This window comes from Amia ocellicauda, chromosome 2 (genome assembly GCF_036373705.1).
Source record: "Amia ocellicauda isolate fAmiCal2 chromosome 2, fAmiCal2.hap1, whole genome shotgun sequence".
In the NCBI taxonomy this organism is placed as follows: domain Eukaryota; kingdom Metazoa; phylum Chordata; class Actinopteri; order Amiiformes; family Amiidae; genus Amia; species Amia ocellicauda.
In genome coordinates, this window is record NC_089851.1 from 1,174,278 (window position 1) to 1,199,077 (window position 24,800).

The following is a 24,800-nucleotide window of genomic DNA, read 5'->3' on the forward strand; positions in this document are numbered from 1 at the left end:
ATTGAAAATGGGTCGTGGATGGGTATTCCAGCATGACAATGACCCAAAACACACAGCCAAGGCAACAAAGGAGTGGCTCAAGAAGAAGCACATTAAGGTCCTGGAGTGGCCTAGCCAGTCTCCAGACCTTAATCCCATAGAAAATCTGTGGAGGGAGCTGAAGGTTCGAGTTGCCAAACGTCAGCCTCGAAACCTTAATGACTTGGAGAGGATCTGCAAAGAGGAGTGGGACAAAATCCCTCCTGAGATGTGTGCAAACCTGGTGGCCAACTACAAGAAACGTCTGACCTCTGTGATTGCCAACAAGGGTTTTGCCACCAAGTACTAAGTCGAAGGGGTCAAATACTTATTTCACTCATTAACATGCACATCGATTTATAACTTTTTTGAAATGCGTTTTTCTGGATTTTTTTGTTGTTATTCTGTCTCTCACTGTTAAAATACAATTACCATTAAAATTATAGACTGATCATGTCTTTGTTAGTGGGCAAACGTACAAAATCAGCAGGGGATCAAATACTTTTTTCCCTCACTGTATCACATAAACACAAGGAAGGGAAGAAAATACATTCAGATATAAATTAAACAAGGATTAAATAAATCCAATAAATTGCCCTTGTCGGTGCATCGTTTGTAGAAGCCCGGCCGATGGGTTTCCAGCCTGCGTATTGTCTGCTATTCTGTGCCCTTGAGCAGAGTCCAAACTCAGTGTGAACCAAGACGGAGGTGCGTGGAACCTGAACTGCTGCAGCTGGACAGCAGGGTGGTCAGTAGTGGTCAGACAGGGGACCCCTGGTCATTCAGCCATATTGTCAAGTACAGAGGAGGGCAGCAACACTGTGTACACTAATGAGGATAGAGGCACATGGCCAGAGGAGAGACGAGGACAGAGCCTTTTGACCAGAGGAGAGACGAGGACAAAGCACCGTGGGACCATTGCACCCTCCTTCCCCTCCCTCACCCCCCTCTTCCTCATCCCTCCCTCCCTCCCTCAGGTAAGGACAGAGCAGGGGACATGAGGAATAAGGCAGGTCGTGTCACAGCTGTCAGGCCACAGCACTCTGCCACCCTGACAACGCAGTGGATGTGAAAACACGAGTCACCCCTGCCCCTCACCCCTCACCCCCAACTCCCTCCCTCCCTCCATCCCTCTCTCCTCTCCACTCATTCTACAGGCTCTGCCAGTCAGCCACACCTCCCTCTCACTCCTTCTGTCTGTCTGCTTTCTTCTTTCTTTCCTCCCATCCCTCCATGCTGCTCTCCTCTGCGTTGCTCCCTCGGGCTGGGGGGTAATAACGGGCCTCCAGAGAACCTCATCACATGGGCTCTTCCGAGAGCAGAGATATGGGTCCCAGGAGCAGCTCAGGGTGGAGGAGGGAGAGGGAGCCAGAGGGTGGGTCCTGGAACAGTCTACTCTCTCTCTCTCTCTCTCTCTCTCTCAAATTCAAATTCAAATTCAAATTGCTTTATTGGCATGACAGTTGTACATTGGTATTGTCAAAGCATTATCAGAAATATATATATATATATGTAACAAACAATGTAACATTTAAACAGTACAGGAAATACATATATTTATATAGGACTCCCCACCCTCCACCCTCATACAACACAAATGCAAACAGAACAGGTCCCATGTAGACTGTTGTACACCAACACACACATATACACACACACACACACATATATACATACAGACAGACACAGACACACACAAACAGACTCACGCAGACTGTTGCACTCACACACAATAAACCGCACAGTGACACACACTCCCTCGTTCACTTAATTAACCACAACAAAAATAACAAATCAATTAGCAGGTCAGTGCTCGTCAGCAGTTTGCTCGATGTGTATTAATTCGATTAATAAAGCGACAGGCTGTGGAGGTAATTATCAGGTAATGTGTGATGACAGGGTCAGAGCCACTCTCTCGCTCTCTCCCAGAGGACTTGTTTCTATTCTTCTCTTCAGCCTTTCCCTTGCCGTCTGTCTTTCATCTTTTCCTTCCTCTCTCCCTCCCCACTCTTCCCTCCCTTCCACTTCGTGTGTCTTTGCTTTTCTCTCTCTCACACACAAGTACACACGCTGATACACAGGTACACACACACTGATGCACACAGGCAGGCTAGACACACTGATACACACACACACACACAAGCTGTACACAGACACACACAGTTAAACACACTGATACACACACTGTCTCTCTCAAATAGGTAAGATCTCTAACATATGCAACCACTCACACACACTCAAACAGTCTCACTCTCACACTGACTCATACACACAACATCTCATACACTTGCACTGCAGATCCCCCCCCGTGAGGTGAGAACGCTCTCACCCGTGCAATAAGCCCGTGTTCAACAGCAGTACAAACACACGCAAGCCTCATTGAGCTCGAGTCAACAGCGCCGTGTGTCAATGAGCAAACAGGCGAGTGTCAGAGGTGTGTGGGTGCATTAAACACCTGGAGCAGAGACACAAACAGGTAGATACACAGCATATGGTGTTAGGAGGCTGTGTGTGTGTGTCAGTGTGTGTACTGGAGTGTGTACCGGAGTGTGTCAGCATGTTAAATGAAGCCTGTGTTGGAGTCAGGAGGCTGCTGTGCTGCTGTAATTGTGGTTTGTGTGCCGGGCAGGTCAGGGCTTGCCGAGTGGAGCCAAGGCCCTCAGCGACCGCCCTGCGGCCCCCAGCAGCTCCCACGGGACAGCGGCCCTGAGCACCAGGAACCCAGCACAGGGACCCAGAGGAAGAGCACTAAATATCCTATTGCTGTAATAAACATGATGGGATTGTGTGTGTGCATATCTAGTACACTAAGTGTTTGCGAGTGTGAAAATAAACATAAAACAACATACACCCCCCCACCCCCGCCAGTGTTGCAGTATGAAACACTGGGAACACATACATTGCAGATGTTACGAAATAGACTTCAAAATATATCAGAATGCGTTTCAGTAAACTGTATCTGTACTGTATGTACATAAATGCAATCTCATGCCTGAGGCATATTTAAATATACATTATTATCAATAATCATCATCATCATCATCATCATCGTTTAGCAGACGCCTGAGCCAGGCAACTTTCATCTGCCACACTCGTAACTTTCACACACAGACGAGTCCTGCTCTCAGCAGCTGCACAGCGCAGGCAGCCGTGTCAACCGCGCAGGTCATCCCTGGATAAAGGCGTCTGGCCTGGATCTGTGAGCGAAATATAATTGAATGTGTTTCTCTCTCTCTCTCATGGCTGTGAACTCTGTGTGAAGACAAGAGACAAGGCCCTGTTTAATAGACTGAGCCACTTATATACAACCATTCCACAGATATAGTCATCATCCCTGCGTATAATATACGACCCCAAAAAGGACTCACGCTGACAAATATGCAATGTGTAGAATATGTTTGTTTTCTAATTTCCCAGCGTGTTCTTCCCCAGTTCGCAAATATCTACCGTGTTCACTGGGGGCCGTCGGCGACATCTGAGGTGTTGGAGCCCCATCTGCTGGGCGGTGGCAGCAGCACACGCTGCTCTGGGACGCGAGCTGAGATCTGCACGGACAGTAACTCACACAAGGACGGCGTCCATCAGTCACTGTTAACCGTTTGGAAGGTTTTTTTGTAGAGCCCGACTGATATAGCTTTTTTGGGTGCGACACCGATAATTAGGAAGCTAAATGTCCCAATTACTGATATATCTGCCGATATTTACTTTTTTTTTGGTTAGAATGCACAACAGACATTTTGGATCCCTCAAATCTCTCCCTGTCAGAGAGAAACTGGGTCAAATATGCACTGAAGGCAGGATTTTTACATTTTACATAATAAACGTAACATTAATTTTCATCATAACTAACAACCACAAATCAAACATTGTAAAAATAAATAAATTAGAATAAAGGAAAAATAGAATGTGCATTTCTATACATCAGACCAAAGAACAAGCTATTTCAGCAATTTCACACACAAATGTACATGTTCTATACAATAGAGCAAACACTGACACAGTGTTAAGAGCTGGTCTGGCTTGGCGTTTCACAGGCGTCCACAGCCCTGCTCAGCGCACCACACTGCCGCTCACAGGCAGCACAGCACAGCTGCTTTGGTTTAAAACATGTATTTAAAAATGCCCCGAAAGTGTAACTTATTTCATACGTATGTTAAATGTATTGCAATACGAATCACAGCCAAAACACAATGTAGGATTTGAAATAGTTTTACAAATATAATGTACAGTTTCAGGTTTATCCAACATTGTCTGAGGTGCATTTTTCACTAATTTTATTTAGATATTTACTGTGATCTGATCTGGCCTGTCATTTGGAGATATTTTGTTTGCTGATATCCAGTCAAAATCTTCAGCAAACATTTACTGTTTTTCTTTATTCAAATTCCTATTGTGAATTTTGAAAAGCGATTTAATTAACATTTCAGTAAAAATGTGCCTCTATGCCATAGTATAGGGTAATCTTCAGTCCTGACGAGAATAAACAATGAAAACCATGGACACTCGGATGCAGCACAGCCTTCAGAAACACGTTCTATTGGTCATGAGGCAGTGAAACTCACGTGTACTGGTTTATGAGCCCTGTGTCTCAGTGGGGGTGTTCGTTTCACCGCAGTCACTGTGGAGTCGCAGCTTCCAGCGCAAACTAAAGCACAACTGTTCAAAAATAAAATTAAATAATTATAATCACGAATGTAAAACCAAATAAATGTGTATTTATTGTCTGCAGTCTAACGAAGGATATTTAGCCAATAGTTTGAGAGAATACATCGGTGCATTATCGGTGGAATATGTGCCGATACAGACATCTCTGTAAAAGGCCAATATCGGCCGATAATATCGGTGCTCCGGGATATCTGTTGGGCCCTAGTCTTTTGCCTCCAAAGCAATTTGTTTACCTCCATCTCTGCACTGATAGATACACATACACTGATGCTGTGTGTATCGTAGCCCTGTGTGGTGCGTTTCTGAGGGGATCTGCAGTGCTCGGTCCAGGGATCACAGGCACCAAGAGTCCTTACTGTAGCCTATGCATTTATTTACAAACACAAACAAAACTTCTGTACAGATTCAGAACATCTCAGGATTTAGAGACACGTCCAGGACAGGACAAACATCGTGAAGGGGTCTCCTGACTTGAGAGAGGCTGGACAGTGTTGGGCGGAGGAGAGCTGTAATGCGCTGCGCCGGTGGGTCAGGCTTGATGTTGTCTAGGCTCCACCTGCTGCGTGTTGCTGGACAGGACGTGCCGTTCAAAGTAAAACCCAATAAATCCACCACAGACTTTTCAACAGAGAAAAGCCACAGAAATCCTCAGAGTGTTGTGGATAAGGGCGTCTGCTGAGAAACAGAATCCCGGGGTGCAACATGCTGAGGACGGTGGACAGCATAGAGATACCAGTCTCATCTGGATACTGTGGACAGTTCTGGGCTCCACAATTCAAGAAAGATATCGCTGCTCTAGAGGCAGTTCAGAGGAGAGCAACCAGACTTATTCCAGGTCTGAAGGGAATGTCCTACTGAGAGACTGAGGACCTGAACCTTTTCACCCTGGAACAGAGGAGACTACGTGGGGACTTGATCCAAGTCTTCAAAAGACAGGAGACACTTCTTCACACAGAGAGGCGTCACAATCTGAACAAACTCCCCAGCGATGTGGCTGAAGAGACAATTTGGGAACATTCAAAAACAGACTGGATAGGATCCTTGGATCACTTAGTTATTAATGGACACCAAACGAGCACGATGGGGCGAATGGCCTCCTCTCGATTGGACACTGTCTTATGTTCTAAGTCCTTCTTGTGCACAACCGATTGCCCCCCGAAGGGCTCACCGCTCACACAGATAAAGACCCGAGTCCTGTGACCCACAGGACATCACTCCACAGCCCACTCTGAAGGCAGATGCACTGTGGCGCCCGCAGCACTCTTCCCAGTGAGCACAGTGCAGCCTGGTCTGATCTCACCAGGTTCTCTTCTCCTCACCTCCATGACTTTGAACACAGCCATGAAGAAACAGGGCTTCCCTGAACAGCAGGATACACCACCTCACACACAGGTATTTCACCAGTACAGAAAGAATCAGGAGTCCGCACTGCCGGTCTGCCAGCTGTGCGGCGCCCCAGTCCCTCCGTGAGAGAGAGAGAGAGAAAACAGTCCCCACATTTCAGATTCCCAGTGCTGCAGCACGGCCTTGGCTCAGACACTGCTCTCAGAGTGGCGTGTGCGGGGGCCACAGTGATGCAGTGCTCTGAGGAGAGCCGAGTCGGGTAAAGGGTTCACACCCTGGCCATGCAAGGACTGTTGTCCAGCAATTCAGTGTAATAAATATTGTTTGTTTTATCGACAGTGCCTCTCAGATGCAGCTGAAACAGTGATCCATTCTCGAAGGCTCTTCTCCTGCTGCTCTTCCTCTCTCTCAGAAAGAGATGCATGCTTTTCCAGGCTGTGTCTTTTTGCCCTTCTCTCTCTCCCCCAGGTGTCCTTCGTGTCTCTCCCCCAGTCTCTCTCTCTCCCCCCGTCTCTCTCTCTCTCTCTCTCTCTCTCTCTCTCTCTCTCTCTCTCTCTCTCTCTCTCTCTTTCCCCCCGTCTCTTTCTCAGTACATGGCCTCGCTGTCTCTGGAGTTGCCGAAGGACAGGCTGAAGGTGCCGCTAGCCCTCTTGCCACCAGGAGGGCCGCCGCTCTTCTTGCGGTTCCAGGTGAGCAGGGAGCCGGAGGCAGAGCCGCATCCCGCTGTACCGTGGGGCCGCAGCCGCGCGTTCTCCTTGTCTCCACCGGAGGGCAGCAGCCCCGACCGCCTCTCTGTCTGCACACAGGGGGAGAGGAGGAGGAGAGAGAGAGAGAGAGAGAGAGCTGTAATGAGCATGAGAGCCCTGTGTGCTGGATGAACCATTTTGTCAGTGGTGTACTTTACGGTTGTTGTCTTTGTGTCCTCTCTTACGCTGAGCTCGAGTCGGGGATTCGCAGTAATGCCTCGAATGCGTCTCTGCTGTGTTACTCAAGAAGGGACCTGAGAGCATTCAGGGTCTCGCAGTGCTCGGCTCAAATGTGAATGTGCAGTGAGTTCTGTTCAGGAGGCTCTCTCTCTGGCGATGCTCACCTGGCCCGGCTGCTCTGGGGTGAGCAGGGTGATGACGCTAAGGGCCACGCCCGCCTCGCCCATGCCCTTCAGCACCTGCACCACCTCGGCGTGTTTGGCCCACTTGCAGTCCTTGCCTTCCACAGACACAATGTAATCGCCCTCCCGCAGGCCGGCCTCCTGGAACGACAGAGCCAGCGTTCTCACACACTGAGAACATGGGGGCCAGGGGCCAGCGCTCTCACACACTGAGAACACAGGGGCCAGCGCTCTCACACACTGAGAACACGGGGGCCACACAGGGCACAAATGATCAGCATATGACAATTGCCACTGTGGGCAGCTGTTCCCAGGGATACAGAAACGGCAGGGAAATAAGCAGAGAGACAGCGAACAAAGTGGGAATTGGTGTGAGTGTGTGAGTCAGTGTGTGAGAGCGCTGGCCCTTGGCCCCTGTGTTCTCAGTGTGTGAGAGCACTGGCTCTGTGTGAGTGTGTGTGTGAGTGAGTGTGTATGAGTCAGTGTGGTGCGGTGTGAGTGTGTTAGTATGTGTGTGTGAGTGTGAGTGAATGTGTGTGTGTGTGTGTGAATCAGTGTGGTGCAGTATCTGCTCTACAGTGATGGGCTCTGTTACCGCAGCGCAGCCCCCAGGCACCACCCCGGCAATGAGCACTGGCGAATCCCCACGCAGCGTCAGGCCGAAGCCGCCCTCTCGCCTGGCCAGACGGACCTGCCGCTGGGCGCTCCAGCGGTTCTTTGCCGAGAACACAGACAGAGGGCCCTGGAGAGACAGACACACACAGACCTTTTTAAAAACAGCAGCTCCTAAATGACTTCTTCGTGTACCTATCATGTCTTCCTGGCAATGTCACATTTGAATCGCGATGTTGTCACACGTTTAGCTCCTTCTAATATTGCGGCTCACAGCCCTGGAGCTCGACGTCGTTCTACAGCTAAGAACAGACATGACGCAGACCAGAGCGGACAGTTAACGGACAGGGGCCGCTGAGACAACCCCACACAGCGGAACAGCGTCTTTAAGGGTTTGACCTCACTTCCTGCACTGATTATGAAATGGCACTGCTGGTCAACATTTGGGGTCACTGGGCCACACGAGCGATTCTGGTGCTTTCAATTGTGTTCATCCTAATATGATCCGGGTGGGGGGGGTCACTCACCAGCCTGTGGAAGATGTCTGTTACTCTCACTTTCGAGAAGTTTGGGGTTTTGATTTCTGGCTTCTGTTGAGTCTTGGCTGAAAAACAGGAGGAGGAAGAGACATGACAGTCCCGTGAGGCAGCAGTCACATGACAGCAGGGGTCAGAGAGCTGGATCTGCATTGTCTCACACTGAGCCGAGCCTTGGCAGCCAGGTTCAGGGAAGCTAGTAAGTTGTCCTTTCTTCCTTCCCCAGAGTTCCGTGCCTGCCCCTCCCACCCCCCACATCTCCCTCTGCCTTCACCGGGACTCACGCAGGACGTCGGGCACATCGCAGATGCTGAAGAAGTCGTCCTCGCGGTCGATGGTGGAGTAGTGGTCCAGCGAGCGCCGGTGGGTGAAGGACAGCACCTCCTGCAGGATGTCCATCTTGCGCAGGATCTTGCACAGGCCGTGGATGCGCATGGCCTCCTCGTGCTGGATCACGGCCCTCTTCAAGTGAGCCTTACCTGCACGCACACACACACACACACGCATATATAAAAGAAGCTGTGGACTGGTCATGTGAGGCATCTAATTCGGCCTCCGTGAAACTCTTGCTTTTTACTGGGGTGTGCGAGGTGCAGCTCAGAGAGAGGCTGTGTACCGGCTCCTTCATCCCCCCACCTCAGATCCTCATCTTGGAATATCTAATCACCACCAGCCTCCAAAACGCCATGGAGCCAAGGCCGCCCCGCCCCACTCACCCAGCTTGCGTCTCTCCTCGTCATCGCGCAGCACCACGGTGAGCGACGGACCCTCCGGCGGCGTGACATGGAAATGCAACAGCGCCTTCTCACTGTCCTCGTCCCCCTCCGCTGGCAGCACTGTGGGGGACGCACAGTGATGCACAATGACAGACAGAGACAGACAGAGACAAAGGCACAGTGACGGACAGTGACGCACAGTGACGGAGACAGACGAAGACAGTGACAGAGACGGACAGGAGAGCAGTGAATCAAAATGTCAACATGTCGTGAATAATAAGTTGTGCCTGGGTAAGGGCCTTCTGCTATGGAAGGAAAGAAAGAACTAATATTATTATGACTAATACCCCATAAGAAAAAAAACTACATCATATCAGCTACCTTGCATTCCCCTCCCTTAGGGGCCGCGGCTCACTCACCGTCAAGGTCGCACAGAGCCACAGCGGCGTAGTAGTGGGACAGGGCTTTGAAGTGCTCGGACTTGACCTGCACCATGGTGGCCCAGGACAGCGGCACGTAGTCCTTCACCAGCGGCTGGGTCATGGTCTGCAACACCAGCGCGTACACGTCCGCCACCTGACAACCACAACACAGCCGCTGAGCAGCCAGCCACACCCGCGGGACTCTCTCAGAACGCGCACACCACCGAACACTACACTCACCCTGGCAGCCTCCTGTGCCACCCGCAGGTCTGCCACTAGCTCGGGCCTCCCCTGCTGCAGCAGCACCCGCTCGAACACACACTCCTGCACCTGTGCCACCATCAGGCGCACCAGCATGTGCAGCGAGGCCGAGCTCATGTCCAGGCTGGGCGCATTGGAGAAGTTCTCCTTCAGGTAGTTGAAGGCACCTGGTAACCCGGCAGCGAGAGGCATGAGGAGAGTGCAAAAAGAACAGAAGAAAGAAATGAGGCACAGTGAGAGAGAGAGAGAGCACAGACTGGTGTTTCTTCATTCAATTATTTACATCTTTCTTCATTTGTTTGTTTTTCAGGACAGTGGTTTGTAATCTTGAAGGCATCGTCCCCCTGTGGACACTGTCTGGGTGCTGTGCTGTGCTGTGCTGTGCTGTGCTGTGCTGTGCTGTGCTGTGATCTGTGCTGTGATCTGTGCTGTGATCTGTGCTGTGATCTGTGCTGTGATCTGTGCTGTGATCTGTGCTGTGATCTGTGCAGTGTGAGCTCTGCAGGCTCGTACCTGCAGCCCTCTGGAAGGCGTCGATGGCGCTCTCAATGCCCTGTGCCGTGGAGCGGTCCTGGCGCGCCCCAATCTGGGTGTACAGCGCCCCGATGTTGAACAGCACGCTGCCCTTCTCGAACGCCAGGGCGCGCTGGCAGGAGGGCACGCCCGTCAGAGAGTCGTACCTGAGGAGCACAGGAGGAGGGCTCTCACAGGGGCCACTTGGGAGGGCGCAGAGATCACACTGAGCAGAAAGACAGCCTGCTCTGCATTGCTTGCCCCCACAGTGACTGGTGTGTGGGCAAGCAATGTAGGTTTTCAATTAGAGGGCAGTTACATGGCAGTTACACAGAGCTTTGCTTGTGCTACAATGGCGGGCATGCAAGACCTCTCCTGCAATCGGAACAGCCTCAGGTTTAAATAAGCAATTGTCCTTGTCCATCTTAAATCTGTGAAAGCGTCCTGTGACAACCCCTGGCGCAGGGATAACGAATACAATTTGATCGATTGATACTGAGAAGCCTCTTTACTTGTAAGTAATTGAGTTTATTGTTAAATAGGTACTTTGTATGCAAGAAAAAACTATTTATTTTTATCCTAGACCGGCTGTCACTAAAGACTAGACTGGCGAGACAAAGAGAATCAAGCATTTTTATAGCTCACCGAGTGGCGGGTGGAAAGGGGTTTGTATGAATCCTGTTTGAACTCCTGGTATCAGGAGATGTCGGGGGCTGCGTCTCACAATCGCTGCTCTGTGTCTTCGCTCGGTTCAGACTGAAGCATTCTTTGTGCGCTGGGCTGTGCACTGCTGATAAGCGGGGCCCTGTGTTTGCACAATCTGCCCCTAGAATTGATAAGGGGAATCGCGCAGGACACACGGCCTCGGTGATAAGGAACAGCTTCTCTGCATTTCTCTGGCTTGGGAAGCTCTAATGGCTCGTGTGAACTACCGTGAACCAGCGGCCCTTAAAGCAGGCTTACCAGTGGAAATACACGCCCAGGTTCTTGTTGGGGGGGAAGAAGCGATGATCCAGGAAGTAGAGCTGGTTGTAGTACTCCATCAGCAGCTCCAGGCCCGCCTCACTCCGGCTGGGCGTGCGCATGGCCTGTCAGCACGCAGAGCAGACACACAGATTACACCGCGTTTGTTTGAGGGACATGTCCATGTTTCTGTTAATAGTTTTTTCTACGTAACAGCGCATATCACCCAGAGACAACACAGACAGAGAGGGGGTCTGTATGGACAACAGGAGAGATGTTCACTTGGTGTGAAAACAGCTCAGCGCAGGAAGAATAAAAATGTACTACATATACTACACACATAAACACTTAATTTCAAACGGCTCTATGGTCCCTAAAGACTGAGGGGATTAGTCCAGTGTGTGAGAAAGGGATTATCCCAGCGTGGTGATGAAGGGGTTAAGATCTGTTTCTCCTCTCTTAGTGACCCCTGACCTGCCGCTTGGCCTTATATGACCCTCAGGGTCTGAGACACCGGCAGCTTGGGCAGACTCCTCCTGCACACAGCTGCCACACGGCTGCTTCTTGTCTCTCCAATTCACTGCAGCTCTAAAACACACCCGCGGGCCACAGTCCAACAGCCCCAGCACACAGGGGACACAGTCCTGGACGCCAAAGAAAAGGAGCCGTGGCTCCAGCCATGTCTCCAGGTCAAATCAGGACACCTGACAGCTTCATGCATCTAGCTCCTCGTGATCCCAGGGGGATGGAGAGGACATTTCCAGGAAAGAGATTAAGAGAGAATACGAGAGCAGTCAGGTGATTCTGCCGTTGGCTCGCCAGCTCTGCGGGGAGAGATCTGCTCCACCAGGTGGCAGCGTCATCAGATAATGAACACAAGCTGAGAAAACCAAAACCCCATTCAGCTGAGCACAACACCCGTGTTTAACCCAAAGGGCTTGGACAGCGTCCCCGGGGAGCCGGTGGGTTTGAGCCTCACTGTTCCCACTCTGCTGCCGCTACACTGGATTCTGGCAGAAAGAAACAGAAATAAATGACAGTGATTGAGCATCTGGCCTCTCTCACCTGGCGGAGGTCCATCAGCTCCTTGATCTCCACCTCGTACAGCGAGCCGTCCTCCCCGTAGTGCTCACAGATGAAGTCCTGGGGAGACAGGGACAAGGGGACTGAGGCATGGCACACAGAGCCTGACCAGGAGTCCGGGCTGTGGAGTGTGGTTCGCAGGCGCACACACAGGTACAGCCAGCAGGTGTGCAATCGGCTGCGTGCCCACGTCACAGCAGGCGTGAGGCGCAGTGGGCAAACCCAGGGAGGTCTGGGGACCCTTCCTTTCCTTTGTCGCCCCAAAAAACACCAATCCGAAACCCCTCCCCCACCCCCCATGGCTCCCACCCTCACCTTGAGAGGCAGCGAGAGGTCCACTTCCTTTGTCTCCTTCAGGCCCAGGGGGATCATGGGCACGTTGATGGATTCACTGCAGCCAAACAAACGAGAGGAGGATGTCAACGGCAAAACCCACGTGATGAACAGCGCAGCGGCTCAGTCAGTGCCAGCGCCCAGGACTGGAACAGACGCCCAGAGCTCAGTGCCAGTGGACATCGGTCACAGGGTCCGTGACAGTGGGGACAGCTTTAAGCGCCACACGTTTACCACTCCAGCTGCTCGGGTCAGGCACTACTGTAGTAACCATCGTAACCATATATAATATTATTATTAATAATAATATTATTATTATTATTATTAAGTAGTAGAAGTAGGTCTGGTGACAACGTATACATAAATACAACCATGTTGTTGGAATTTGATTTAGAAATTTAGAAATACTTAGAAGTACACTCTCTCGCTCTCACCTGCACACACACAACCACAACAACTGCACACACACAACCACACAGAACCACACACAACTGCAAGCACACACAAGAACACACACTCACAACTGCGCGCACAACACACACACCTGAACTGCACGCCCCCACACACTCAACCACACACAAACACACAACTGCACACACTGCCACAGAGTCCCTGCCAAATCCCAAATCATAACTACTGACAGTCATTATGGTACATTCTTGAAAACAAACACAACCCCCTTGTTATTAGATCAACAAACACATAATTAAATTATGGGGGGGCAGAGAGTGCAAACAGAAGACAAAAGCGACGCTCCTGTCTGGGCCCCCGCAGGCCCCTCATTAGAGCCCAGTAGAGCTGAGATTAGTGTGGAAACGAGATCAGGCCGTCTCTTAATGAGCCCCTGGCGCTCAGAGCGCAGCGCCCTGTGAAAGAGGCCCTTCATGGGGCGGCCACAGACGCAGAGCTGCCGGGTCAGGCGGGGTAAATCCACAGATTACCTCTCAGTGTCACACGGGGGGGCTTCTCTAGCTTAACAAAGTCACGCAGAGCAGCTGCCATTTCATATGGGCTACACGAGAGGGAGAGACGCCACAGGGCACACTGGGAGCTGTGTCGCTGTGTGGGGGTTATTGTGCTGCTGTAGTTTTGTTCTTCAGTGTTTCATGTTGTGCTGAGCATCCTTAACTATCTCACCTCAGGAGGCCCCCCCTGGGGAGCTGGGCAGTGTGTTATTGTGAGCTGCACTGTGTAGCCGTACCAAAGCCTCTATTGTACGCCGTTTCGGTGCAGCTATTCTGCGTTGTGTTGTTGTGTAGCTGGGCTCACCTCTCGTTCTGGTAGACCTCCATGGAGCTGTTGAGCTCCTCCAGCTCCTCCTTCAGCAGCTGCAAGTTGGAGTTGACGAAGCTGAGCTCCAGAGCCACCGTCTCCTTCACCTTGTGGTTGGTGGTGGCCCTGGCAGGGGAGAGAGGACAGCAGTTACAGCCCGTCCCGTCTCACACTTACCGGTACCAAGAAACCAGAGACCTGCAAGGGTTGTGTTCAGATGTGTTCAGCGATGCATTTCACTCAGAGTTGTGTGTGCGTGTGTGAATGCTCTCAATGGTCCTTGGCACACACCACAGCCTTTCTCTCAGCTGGCGTACCCGCTGCACTGTGCTACTAACAGACTGGTGACAAACTCTCTTAATCTCAGGATCACCTATTGGGAAACATAACCTGTATATCGGCAGCAGGGGAGAGGGATTGCTCCTCCAGTTTAATGTGTCCACACATTCACCCTCACCGCAGGCATACGACTCCAACCCAGCCTTGAGAGCCACGGCCACAAGAGGGACTGCCAGCTTTCTCTCTCCGTCGCACTGTTCCTCACGTTTGGACGCCCCTGGCAGTGAATCAGGGGCGACACAGTGCCGTGTCTGTGGATGACGGCGCTCTCGATATAAGCACCCCATCGGTCTGAGCCACGCCGCTTGGTGAACACAGACACATCCAGCCCCCTCTTCAATTAAGAGCTTGTGATTTATGTAGCACATTGATTAACGGCTTAGTGGTCTCGGAACACATTAGATCCACTTGAATAAACGTGACTGAGGCCAGGCCACCGAGGCAGGCGTGGGACTCCCTGGCACCGAATCGACAGCCGGTTGGCAGAAGCGCGGGCTCACAGTGTGCAGGAGAGAAGGTGAAAGAGGAAGATCAGGTTCCCACACGGCCCCGCAGCTATGAAACATTAATCCGGCGGTGTAGCGGCTCGTCCAGCTGTATGGTGTGCGCTACGAAGCATCTCTGCTCCTGTCACTTAATGAGGCCCCCCGTTTAAGACACAAAGCGAACTGCAGGCAGTTTCCACCCGATACCACACGCCTGCTCAGAGAGAAAGCAAAAGCCGGGTCCAAGTGTACCTGCCATGAATTTAAAACCTCTCACTGTAGTTTCAAATTGACTGTGGATATCTTTGTGAAACTGATACACAATCGTCGTTCTTTCAACTTCGAAATGTGTCGCCCGACAGTGAATCCTGACCGACAGGACAATCCGCTCACGCTCTCGGAAACTGTTCAGCAGCCCGTGCACGTAATTCAAGGAATGATGATTCACAAGCCAGTTCGTTTCTCATCCGTTTTGTTTCTTCAAAGAGTACTTTCCTTACTATAGTCACTGTGTCCATGAGTGTGTAATGAGGTTTAGACGCGTTACTGAGAGCTGAGCGTCATCTTGGCGCTGCCATTGAAAGTGCAGGGAGAACGGGGCTCTTCAGCACCGCACTCACACACGGCTACTGCATGGCTGGGACCTGAAGGCTGTCACCAACAGCAACAGCCTCCTGACCCAACTGCACCCCCAACTCACACTATTACATATATATACAAGATCAATCTGATGAATAACCAGAAGCACAATGACCGGTGGGGGTCAAATTCCTGAGCCTGTTGAAAGACTGAGGATCTGTAGCAGAAGCCGTTTGCATGACAATGAGCCGGGCACAAAGTCCCAGGGCCCAGCTGAGTCACAGCATCGGCACTCACTCGCACACTGACACACACACACACACGCCCCCACAGCACCACCACTCACTCGCACACTGACACACACACTCACAGCACCGCCACACTCACACACTGACACACATACTCACAGCACCGCCACGCACTCGCACACTGACACACACACACACTCACAGCACCGCCACGCACTCACACACTGACACACACACTCACAGCACCGCCACGCACTCGCACACTGACACACACACTCACAGCACCGCCACACACTCACACACTGACACACATACTCACAGCACCGCCACGCACTCGCACACTGACACACACACACACTCACAGCACCGCCACGCACTCGCACACTGACACACACACACACTCACAGCACCGCCACGCACTCGCACACTGACACACACACACACTCACAGCACCGCCACGCACTCGCACACTGACACACACACACACTCACAGCACCGCCACACACTCGCACACTGACACACACACACACTCACAGCACCGCCACTCACTCGCACACCGACACACACACACACACTCACAGCAACTCCACTCACTCACACCCTGACACAACGACACACACGCTGATTCACACATGCTCCCACTCTCTCTCTCACACACGCTCTCACTCTCTGCTTTGTGTCCCCCGGCGCTGCCACACAATGGTGTTGCCCGATGGGAGACTGATAAGGGCTTTGTATCTGAGCCCGGCAGCAGTGAGTCACCCCTGAGCTGAGCTGCACCGCGGTGGCCTGGGGTGGGGGGGCATCCCCATCTCCACAGTGTAGTGGCCCAAACCGAGGGCTCGTATTGCCTCCATAGAGACGCGCAGCTCATACTAGAGACTGAAACCACACAGAGGAAGGAGTCTGGGCGAGAGATTGCCGACTCCACCTCACTGCTCCTGTGGTTATTCTCTCACAGTCACATCTCTCTGTCAAAAGTAACGTGTACCGTGTAACGCCAAGACTTTAAACACACAAGACAGTACTGAATAACAGAAATATTGTGTGTGTGTGTGGTTGGGCATCAAGGTCTCAATGTGCTTTGCAGCCCAGATCGGACAGGAAACTCGCCTCCTCTTTTGGACCAGAACAGGAGGACAGACTACTGGCATGTCGAGGGAACGGGGTTGAGTCCTTTCAATGCACATGTGGCTTTGAAACAGTGTGAGGACTTCTCGAATGTAAAACAGCCTGAAGGGGACAAAGGCGGAAAAGAAGTCACTCCATAAAGTGCAGCTCAAACAGGACAAGAATAAGATGGCTGTCCTAGGAGCCCAGAATAAGGCCAGCAGTCCACAGGGCAGGGAGCTGAGTCAGGCCGCTGGGTGATGGGAGGACCCAATAAACTCATTAAACTAAGTAATACAAATAAAACTCCCCCAAGCAAAGGGATTCCTGGCACAATTAGAAAGGGAGGTGCCCTGGATGAGCTGTGGGAATCCGGTGATGAAACACAAACAGCGCCAGGCTCCCGGCACAGCCGACCATCCCGTGCTGCTCATATAAAACTGTGGACTGTGTTTTTGTTATGGTCGGGGGCGGAGGTCCGAGGTCTGCAGGCTGCCTCCCCTCTGTGTGAACAGCACTTTAAACTCCAGGCCCTGGGAGGACAGTCCCACGGTGGTAGAAGCGAGGGCCAGTGATCAGCAGCCAACAGCCAGAGGAGTAAATCTGAGAGGCTGACTGAGGTCGCAGGGCTCTACCGGGACAGACGCTCGTGGCGCTGGAGTGAGATCTCAGCCCTGCAGGTGACACTGCACGAGTCTCAGGATCAGCTCAAATTTAATCCAAACAAGCAAGAGGGGCCAAACGCTCCCCGAGACACTGTGTGTGTGTCGACCCGGCCCGTTCCCTTCTCCAGTGCAATGCAGGGGTGCAGCTCTGGAGTGGGGCTGTATTACACCCCAGGGACAACTGCACTCTACAGTGCAAGGCAAACAGTTTGGCCAGGGGGATTACAGCACACCGGGGGTCCTCAGATCTGGCCCCGAGGGGTCACACTGGTCCTGCCGATTTACGGGCAATCCAAGTCCTTCGATTAACACAGAGCACAACCAGGAGCAGGCACAAACATGTCACAATACGAGCGGGGGAACTCAGAGTGAGAGAGGGAATGGAGAAGAGGAGAGAGGAAAGAGGAGATGGAAGGACAGACAGAAAGAGGGAATGGTAGCTAATTACTTAATCACTAATTAAGTAATTATTAAGAATAACAACTACATAACTGAGCTACTAACAGAACTCATCATTTTACTTTTTAATTACTTTTTAACGTGACAATGTAAAATTAAATGATATCAGACTCAAATTCAGCAGGGTTTTGTAAGCTAGGTTAACCCCCGGCCCTACAGCCCCCCAGGGAGGGACAGGAGGGAGGCAGCCTTCACAGAAAGGTAGAGCAAGAGAGAGACCAAGCTCGGGAGAGGCGGCTGCAGGGCTCCCCCCCTGCCTGTAATCTCTCCCACAGCAGATGGGCCGCTCATGATCGCCTGCTGCTCCCGGCGGCGCCCACGCTGGGACATTCAACAGAGATATATGTTTATATTTTAACATTATTTCCGTTTCCAAAAATATCAGTAGTTTTTATGTTCTTCCACTTTTTGGTGAAAGATAAGAAGTGGAAAGCAGTGTCAGTTATGTGCTCACCGGGCAGCTGTGGCACAGAGACGGCCTGCAACGCGTGCCCCTCATGGCCAGAGAGACAGGAAACAAAGAACCAAGGCAGGGAAGTTCTGCACAAAGAGCTCACCGGCACCGGGCTGTGAGATTCCCTCCTCTCCGGCACACGGCCTTCCCACAGGGTTTAAACAGGGGCCCAGAGTGTTGAGCACTGTAAGGGCTAGCTCAGGAGTTTGCCGTGTTGAGCACTGTAGCTCATTAAAAGTAAACAGAGCCACCAGCGCTTCGGATCAAATTTAGAAACGGAATCAAAACAGATCAAGAGATGCGAAAATGCATGTATGTTAGCCTTCAAACCCAAAACACTGCCTGTGCCGTCGGCTACATTTCTACATATTCAAATACTGCACATATCCTTATACTTTTGAAAAGGACACTTGAAAAGAAGGAAACTACAGCAGTTGGACAGCCCTCAAACACACAGGAAAAAAGAAATCAAGCTTTGGCAACCTGGGACACTTTCCTGCGAGGCCCTGACAGTTGGCGCCTTTCAGAAACGGGCTGCAGAGGGTTCAGCCACCTGACAATGTGATAGTTTTATATGTTGTTTAGTTGGCTGTGTGGCGTGTGCATGTGTGCGGTGTGCGTGTGCATCTCGGGGCCTCTCTCTGTGGATCTGTTTGCCAAGATAGCTGAACCTAATAAGAACTGAGCTCAGCTGGACGAGAACAAATCCTACGGCCCCGAGCAGCCCGCCAAGGTTGGTTTTGGACCCTGTGCCGCCGCCGCCATCCCGGCCTTACCGGAAGAGGTTTTCGGCACCGGCCCTCATCCTCATCTCCTTGTTGATCTGCTGGTTAATGCGGGCGCGCCGGTGCTGCAGCTTGCTGCGCTGCGTCTGGGCCAAGGGGTCGCATCCCTGCGGGAGAGCACAGCAAGGTCAGATCCGGCAGCCCGCCCATCTTTATCACTGTGACCGCTGTTGCTTTAAGGTCATTAAGCAGAAACCTATTGGTATTATTACTGGAAGACTAGATACAATTATAATATAAAGATTGGAACTTCCTCGAATTGGCCTTAATTTTGTCCTAGAAACAAAAACAAAATTGAGTTTATTACATATGTGCGTCCCGGAGACTCACACTCAAGTCTTCGAAGCCAGTAGCCTATATACAGTCAGCATCGTAATAAAAACCCAGGGAAAGGAAATCAAAAAATGAAAAAAAAGGTTGAAAAGGAAAGTGAAACAGGAAAGTTTTTAAAACAAATAGGAAGTTACAACAAAGCGACGGAAGAGGATTGTGGACCAGAAATAAGTGTGATTCAGAAATTTGGTTAAATGTGTCAGTGGTAAGTGCGGGAAGCCTGCAATGATGGCACTGTTCCACCGTGAAGCATGTGGACATCTCCTCCTGTACCCCTGCCAGCTCGTGCCTGCGCTGCCCTGGCACAGAAGAACCGGGCAGAGCGAGGAGCCTGCACCGAACTGCCCCCAGAGCCGTGGTGACCGGCTTGTTTATTTGCTCTGATGCACCATGCCCTGGGAAGAGTCCTTCCAGGATCTGGCCGTGTGAAAACACCGGCTGCTTGGCTGGCCAAGACCCAGCATGTTGCTCCATACAGGCCCGTGAGTCACTGCAGCACAGAGACGGCCCAGTCAGACCCGGACAGAACCATCATCGGGGTGGATTTCCAGCAGCCTGGGTGACTCAGCACAGTGACTCAGCACACACTATTAACTCCAAAAGGTGCTGAAAGCTGGGCCACACAGAACTGTACTGGTTAAGAACATAAGGAAGTTTACATGCTTGTTTGGTGTACATTCATATCTAAGTTGATTGATAACAATGATTACTATGATCATTCAAGTTCAAATCAGAATGAGAAACTGAACCGTACACCCAGGAAGTGCTCCTATCTGAGGAACCAGTGAGTTTAAACTGTTGCACATCACCGCACCAACATCAAACTGTAGTTTCAGACTGGACCAAACCAGAGTTCTCCCATGATGTCTGTATTCATTAACCATAGTTCTCAATTACAACACACAGGCTGAGCGCCGGCTGTCTCTGGACCGGCTGGAAGGTCATTGAACCAGAGTAACTTCTATACTCCAGTGAACCCTGAAAAGCAGGACTGAAAAAACACTGAAGGCAAATTAAATAAACATCTGGGGATCATCCCTCCTGAAAAGCAACCCTTCTCTTCAGTATCTGGACTCAAACAGTCCAATGATTTGTTTCATGCAGACGACGCTCAGTTTCATTAGACACGGTTTGCAAGGAGAAAATGGAAGAAGAAAACAATTGCCTAATCGCAGTGAACGTGAGCTCCCCGACCCCGACTCAGGAGTGGCAGTCACCTATACACCAATTAATCTGCCATTGTCTTTCACCAGATCACTGCACAGCAGCGGGAAAGACATGTAACAGGGCCAACCAGAAGGGCCCTCACTGTGCCTGCCAGGACTGGGCCAATCAGGAGGCCAATCCTGCTGGCTCTAATAACCGATTACTGTATTTCATAATGTTTTGATGAATGTTTCTTGTGCAAACTAAGTTGCCCTTATACAGGGCAGCTTACTGTTAATTAATTGAGTGACTAATTAACACTGACAATGAAAAAGCACATTAATATACATTTGAAAGGATGTTAGAATGCATGGTGCACAGTATAATAGTGCATGTTGTATAGTGTTGTGCTTATCATGTTGTATAATAAATATTGTGGTCTTGCAAATCGTCTAAGATTTTCATGAGAGGCATCTGCCAAAGGTTCAAATAACAGTCCTGTATCACAGCAGAAAGGATGTGTTACCTCTACAATATTTCACACTTCACTTTAAAGACAAAATCAGTCAAGCAATCAATCAATCGAGTGCAGCATTGGGCGACTCCTAACCTGTTGGCTTTTGGGCTGAACCGACCTGCCTGCTGCACATGTGGAGATGCAATATTGCCCCAGTTTTCACAGGAACCTCAAATCGCTGCTCTAGAGGCAGTTCAGAGGAGAGCAACCAGACTTATTCCAGGTCTGAAGGGAATGTCCTACTGAGAGACTGAGGACCTGAACCTTTTCACCCTGGAACAGAGGAGACTACGTGGGGACTTGATCCAAGTCTTCAAAATCATGAAAGGCATCGACCACATCAAACCAGAGGAGCTTTTCCAGATCAGCAGGGACACACGCACCCGGGACACAAATGGAAATTGGGCTTCAAGGCATTCAAGACAGAAAACAGGAGACACTTCTTCACACAGAGAGGCGTCACAAACTCCCCAGCGATGTGGCTGAAGAGACAATTTGGGAACATTCAAAAACAGACTGGATAGGATCCTTGGATCACTTAGTTATTAATGGATACCTAACGAGCACGATGGGGCGAATGGCCTCCTCTCGATTGGACACTTTCTAATGTTCTTATGTTCTTAATGTCTGGCTTCTCATGGGCCCTGCAGCCACAGTCCAGCCCTCAGATCCCACTTCCACTGTGACACCTCGCCTGCTCTAATGCTCGCCTGAGCTAATGCTCTCTGGCCTGTCATCTCATTAGCACTAATTCAGCCATGACTGCAAAAGACTGTCCTAGAATCCCTGTGAAACCAAAGACAACTAATTGGTATAAAAAACAACTATTTGACCTAATTGCTGTATATTATGTTTGATATTGTCCAGTGCAACATAGAAAGATATCTGTAATGTGTGTGTGTGTGTGTGAGTGTGTGTGTAAGAGGGCAGAGAGCACACAAAGAGTACACAAAAAAGCAAGATAGGTAATTATACACATGGTTAGGTCTACATGCAGGCAGACAGGCAGGGAACTGCATACAGAAGTACATTTGCACCGAGTATCGTTAGACATGCGCTGTGAATGCGGCAGATTAAAGCTCTTTTCGTCCTGGTCTGGGTTCAGCCGGTTGCTGATGGTTTTAGGACCACAACCCGCTAATCCGCTGTGTGCCTGTGTGGATTACAGACCCTGGACACCCTCCAACCAGGGATTACCGGCCACGGTGCCCAGCCTGCACTGATCACACTCGGCCAGGCACCGGGGTCCAGCACCGGCGTCCAGTCCTGCAGAGCCGAGCTGTTTCACCCCAGAGCACATCAAAAACAATCACATGCAGAGCGATGGGAAAGTCCGCCATTTTTCGATCATGATGATTATAACGAAGGCTGTTAAAAACTCTCTGAAACACTTGATACCAATCCGTCAACCAGCAGGGCTCAAACCGCTACAGCTCATTTTGATCCATCAGTCAGTCAGTCAGAGCTGGACAGTGTGTCCCCTGAGACAGTCAGGAGCCCCGGCGACCCACTGATGAATGAGACACCCTGCTGCCTGCGCTCGGACCCGCAACACCTCCAGCGCAGCGCCGATGGGACAGGACAGGACGGGACAGGACAGGGTGCAGCTCGGTGAGCGTGTCCGTCGGGAAAACAACCACAACAAGAAACGGGGGCTGCACGACAAACACGCATATAGATACACGCACACGTCCTGTTTCCTGGGCGCTTGGCACGGTGTGCCCCTCTGAGCAGGCCTGGCCGGGTGGCTCTGCGGAGCAGGGCACCTGCTGCCTCCACTGAAGTTTCACAGCAAATCCCTGCGTGAACTCCCATGTGCTCATCTTTACACAAGAGCACTGAGGTTCATCTGATGACAGCCACGGCACAGGTCAATGAAGCACACCGCACTGCCGTGCTCAGCCCTGCTGCCCAGTCCCTGTTCAATAGATTTCACAAGCTTCTACAATAATTACAATACTTATAAACGGATCGATTCATTAAAACGCAACAAGTGTTTTGATTGACTACCCTTGATTTCATTGTTAAAGCTTTAGAAGGACAAGCTTATTTCTCCTCTGCGTGAATTAAAATGAAACAAAGACACAGGATGATCGCGGTCAGTAATCTATTAATCTCCTTTGGCTCAATCTGGGGAAATGAGTCTTTCTAAGAGGTTGCGTATGAATACCAAGACCCCCGTCCCCTCTCTTCTCTCCAGTGTTATAAGTAACAAGTGCTCCTCTGTACTGAGGACAGTGTCGCTGCGAACCCTCAGTCCTTACTGTGTGAGTGTGTGTATGTATGTGTATGTATGTGTGTGTGCGTGTCTGTCTATGTATGTGTGTGTGCGTGTCTGTGTATGTATGTGTGTGTGTGTGTGTCTGTGTATGTATGTGTGTGTGCGTGTCTGTCTATGTATGTGTGTCTGTCTGTGTATGTATGTGTGTGTGTGTGTGTGTGTCTGTGTATGTATGTGTGTGTGTGTGTGTGTGTGTCTGTGTATGTATGTGTGTGTGTGTGTGTGTGCGTGTCTGTCTATGTATGTGTGTGTCTGTGTATGTATGTGCGTCTGTCTATGTATGTATGTGTGTGTGTGTGTGCGTGTCTGTCTATGTATGTGTGTGTGCGTGTCTGTCTATGTATGTGTGTGTGCGTGTCTGTGTATGTATGTGTGTGTGTGTGTGTCTGTGTATGTATGTGTGTGTGCGTGTCTGTCTATGTATGTGTGTGTGCGTGTCTGTCTATGTATGTATGTGTGTGTGTGTGTGCGTGTCTGTCTATGTATGTGTGTGTGTGTGTGCGTGTCTGTCTATGTATGTGTGTGTCTGTGTATGTATGTGCGTCTGTCTATGTATGTATGTGTGTGTGTGTGTGTGTGTGTGCGTGTCTGTCTATGTATGTGTGTGTGTGTGTCTGTGTATGTATGGGTTTATGTATGTGTGTGTGTATGTGTTTGCTACCATGTCCCCAGTGTGTGTGTGTGTCTCAGGTGGACACAGTCGCTTCGCTGACCCTATCCGTCGCTGGGGCCGCTGCCGCTGGGTCCGCACTGTCCCCGCTAGCTACCTTGCGTGCGCTGCCGCCGGAGCCGCGGTCCTGGGGCGGCGAGAGGGTCTCCTCGTCCGAAGCGTCCGACATCGCGGCCAGTCCGTCCCGCTCAGCGCATCTCCCGCACAGAGGAAGCGCCGCTGCGCGTCAATCCCGCAGTCAAGCCGCAAGTGCGGGATGCGCGCCGACAGGTCAGGAGTCTGCGGGTCGATCCGCCGGACGTCAGAGCCACAGCCTGCCCGGGAGCTGCTGCTTCTCTGGAGTTTAATCCCCACAGCTCGTCCTCAGTGAGAAACAGCCGAGTGATGGCGCCAGCGGCCGGAGGGGGAGCGACCCGTGTGCAGCCCGTGTGCAGCCCGTGCGCAGCGCCTGTCCGCCCGCAGCCCCAGTCCGCCGACTCGCCGCTGCTCTCTGCGCCCGCAGCTCCCTCAGCGCCGGGGACGAGTCGAGGCGGGGTTAGGGGACCAAACAACCAATTACAGACCAGACTCTGATAACTGGCGTGGACTCTAACCAATGAGAGCCCAGAATGGCCCAGCGGCGGGTCCCGGGGGCGGAGCCAGAGTGTCGGGGCTCTGTGGAAGTTTCGCCCCCCACAGCGCTGCGCTGCCGGGCCGTTTCCCCGCCCCACCGCGCAGCTGACCGCCATCTCAGGCCGCCATCTTGGGTGAGTATAAACCGTGCTCCCGAGAGCGCTGAAACCGTGTCCATGCAGTTGGACGCAACGTTTCCAGGATTTCATTTATTTTGTATCAATAATAGGAATATCAAAGCTTTGATGATCTACTATTACACTTTACCCCC

At 51.1% G+C, this 24,800-nt stretch overlaps 1 protein-coding gene across 2 annotated transcripts; it reads right to left on the reverse strand.

Annotated features, from left to right (window-relative positions):
* Positions 1-1,449: 1,449 nt before the first annotated feature.
* On the reverse strand, positions 1,450-24,391 carry rhpn1 (rhophilin, Rho GTPase binding protein 1). 2 transcript variants are annotated; one of them, XM_066716145.1, is made up of 15 exons: positions 24,015-24,391; positions 18,962-19,077; positions 13,844-13,972; positions 12,557-12,632; positions 12,224-12,301; positions 11,159-11,283; positions 10,196-10,362; positions 9,662-9,849; positions 9,419-9,575; positions 9,000-9,119; positions 8,568-8,762; positions 8,275-8,351; positions 7,731-7,877; positions 7,118-7,276; positions 1,450-6,823 (listed from the first exon to the last, which is right to left on the reverse strand). In XM_066716145.1, the coding sequence occupies exons 1-15, from the start codon at positions 24,084-24,086 to the stop codon at positions 6,614-6,616; spliced, it is 2,016 nt and encodes a 671-aa protein (XP_066572242.1). In that variant the 5' UTR covers positions 24,087-24,391; the 3' UTR covers positions 1,450-6,613. The 2 variants fall into 2 exon arrangements, with proteins under 2 accessions (XP_066572242.1, XP_066572241.1); XM_066716144.1 differs by having other exon boundaries at positions 23,961-24,391.
* Positions 24,392-24,800: the final 409 nt, after the last annotated feature.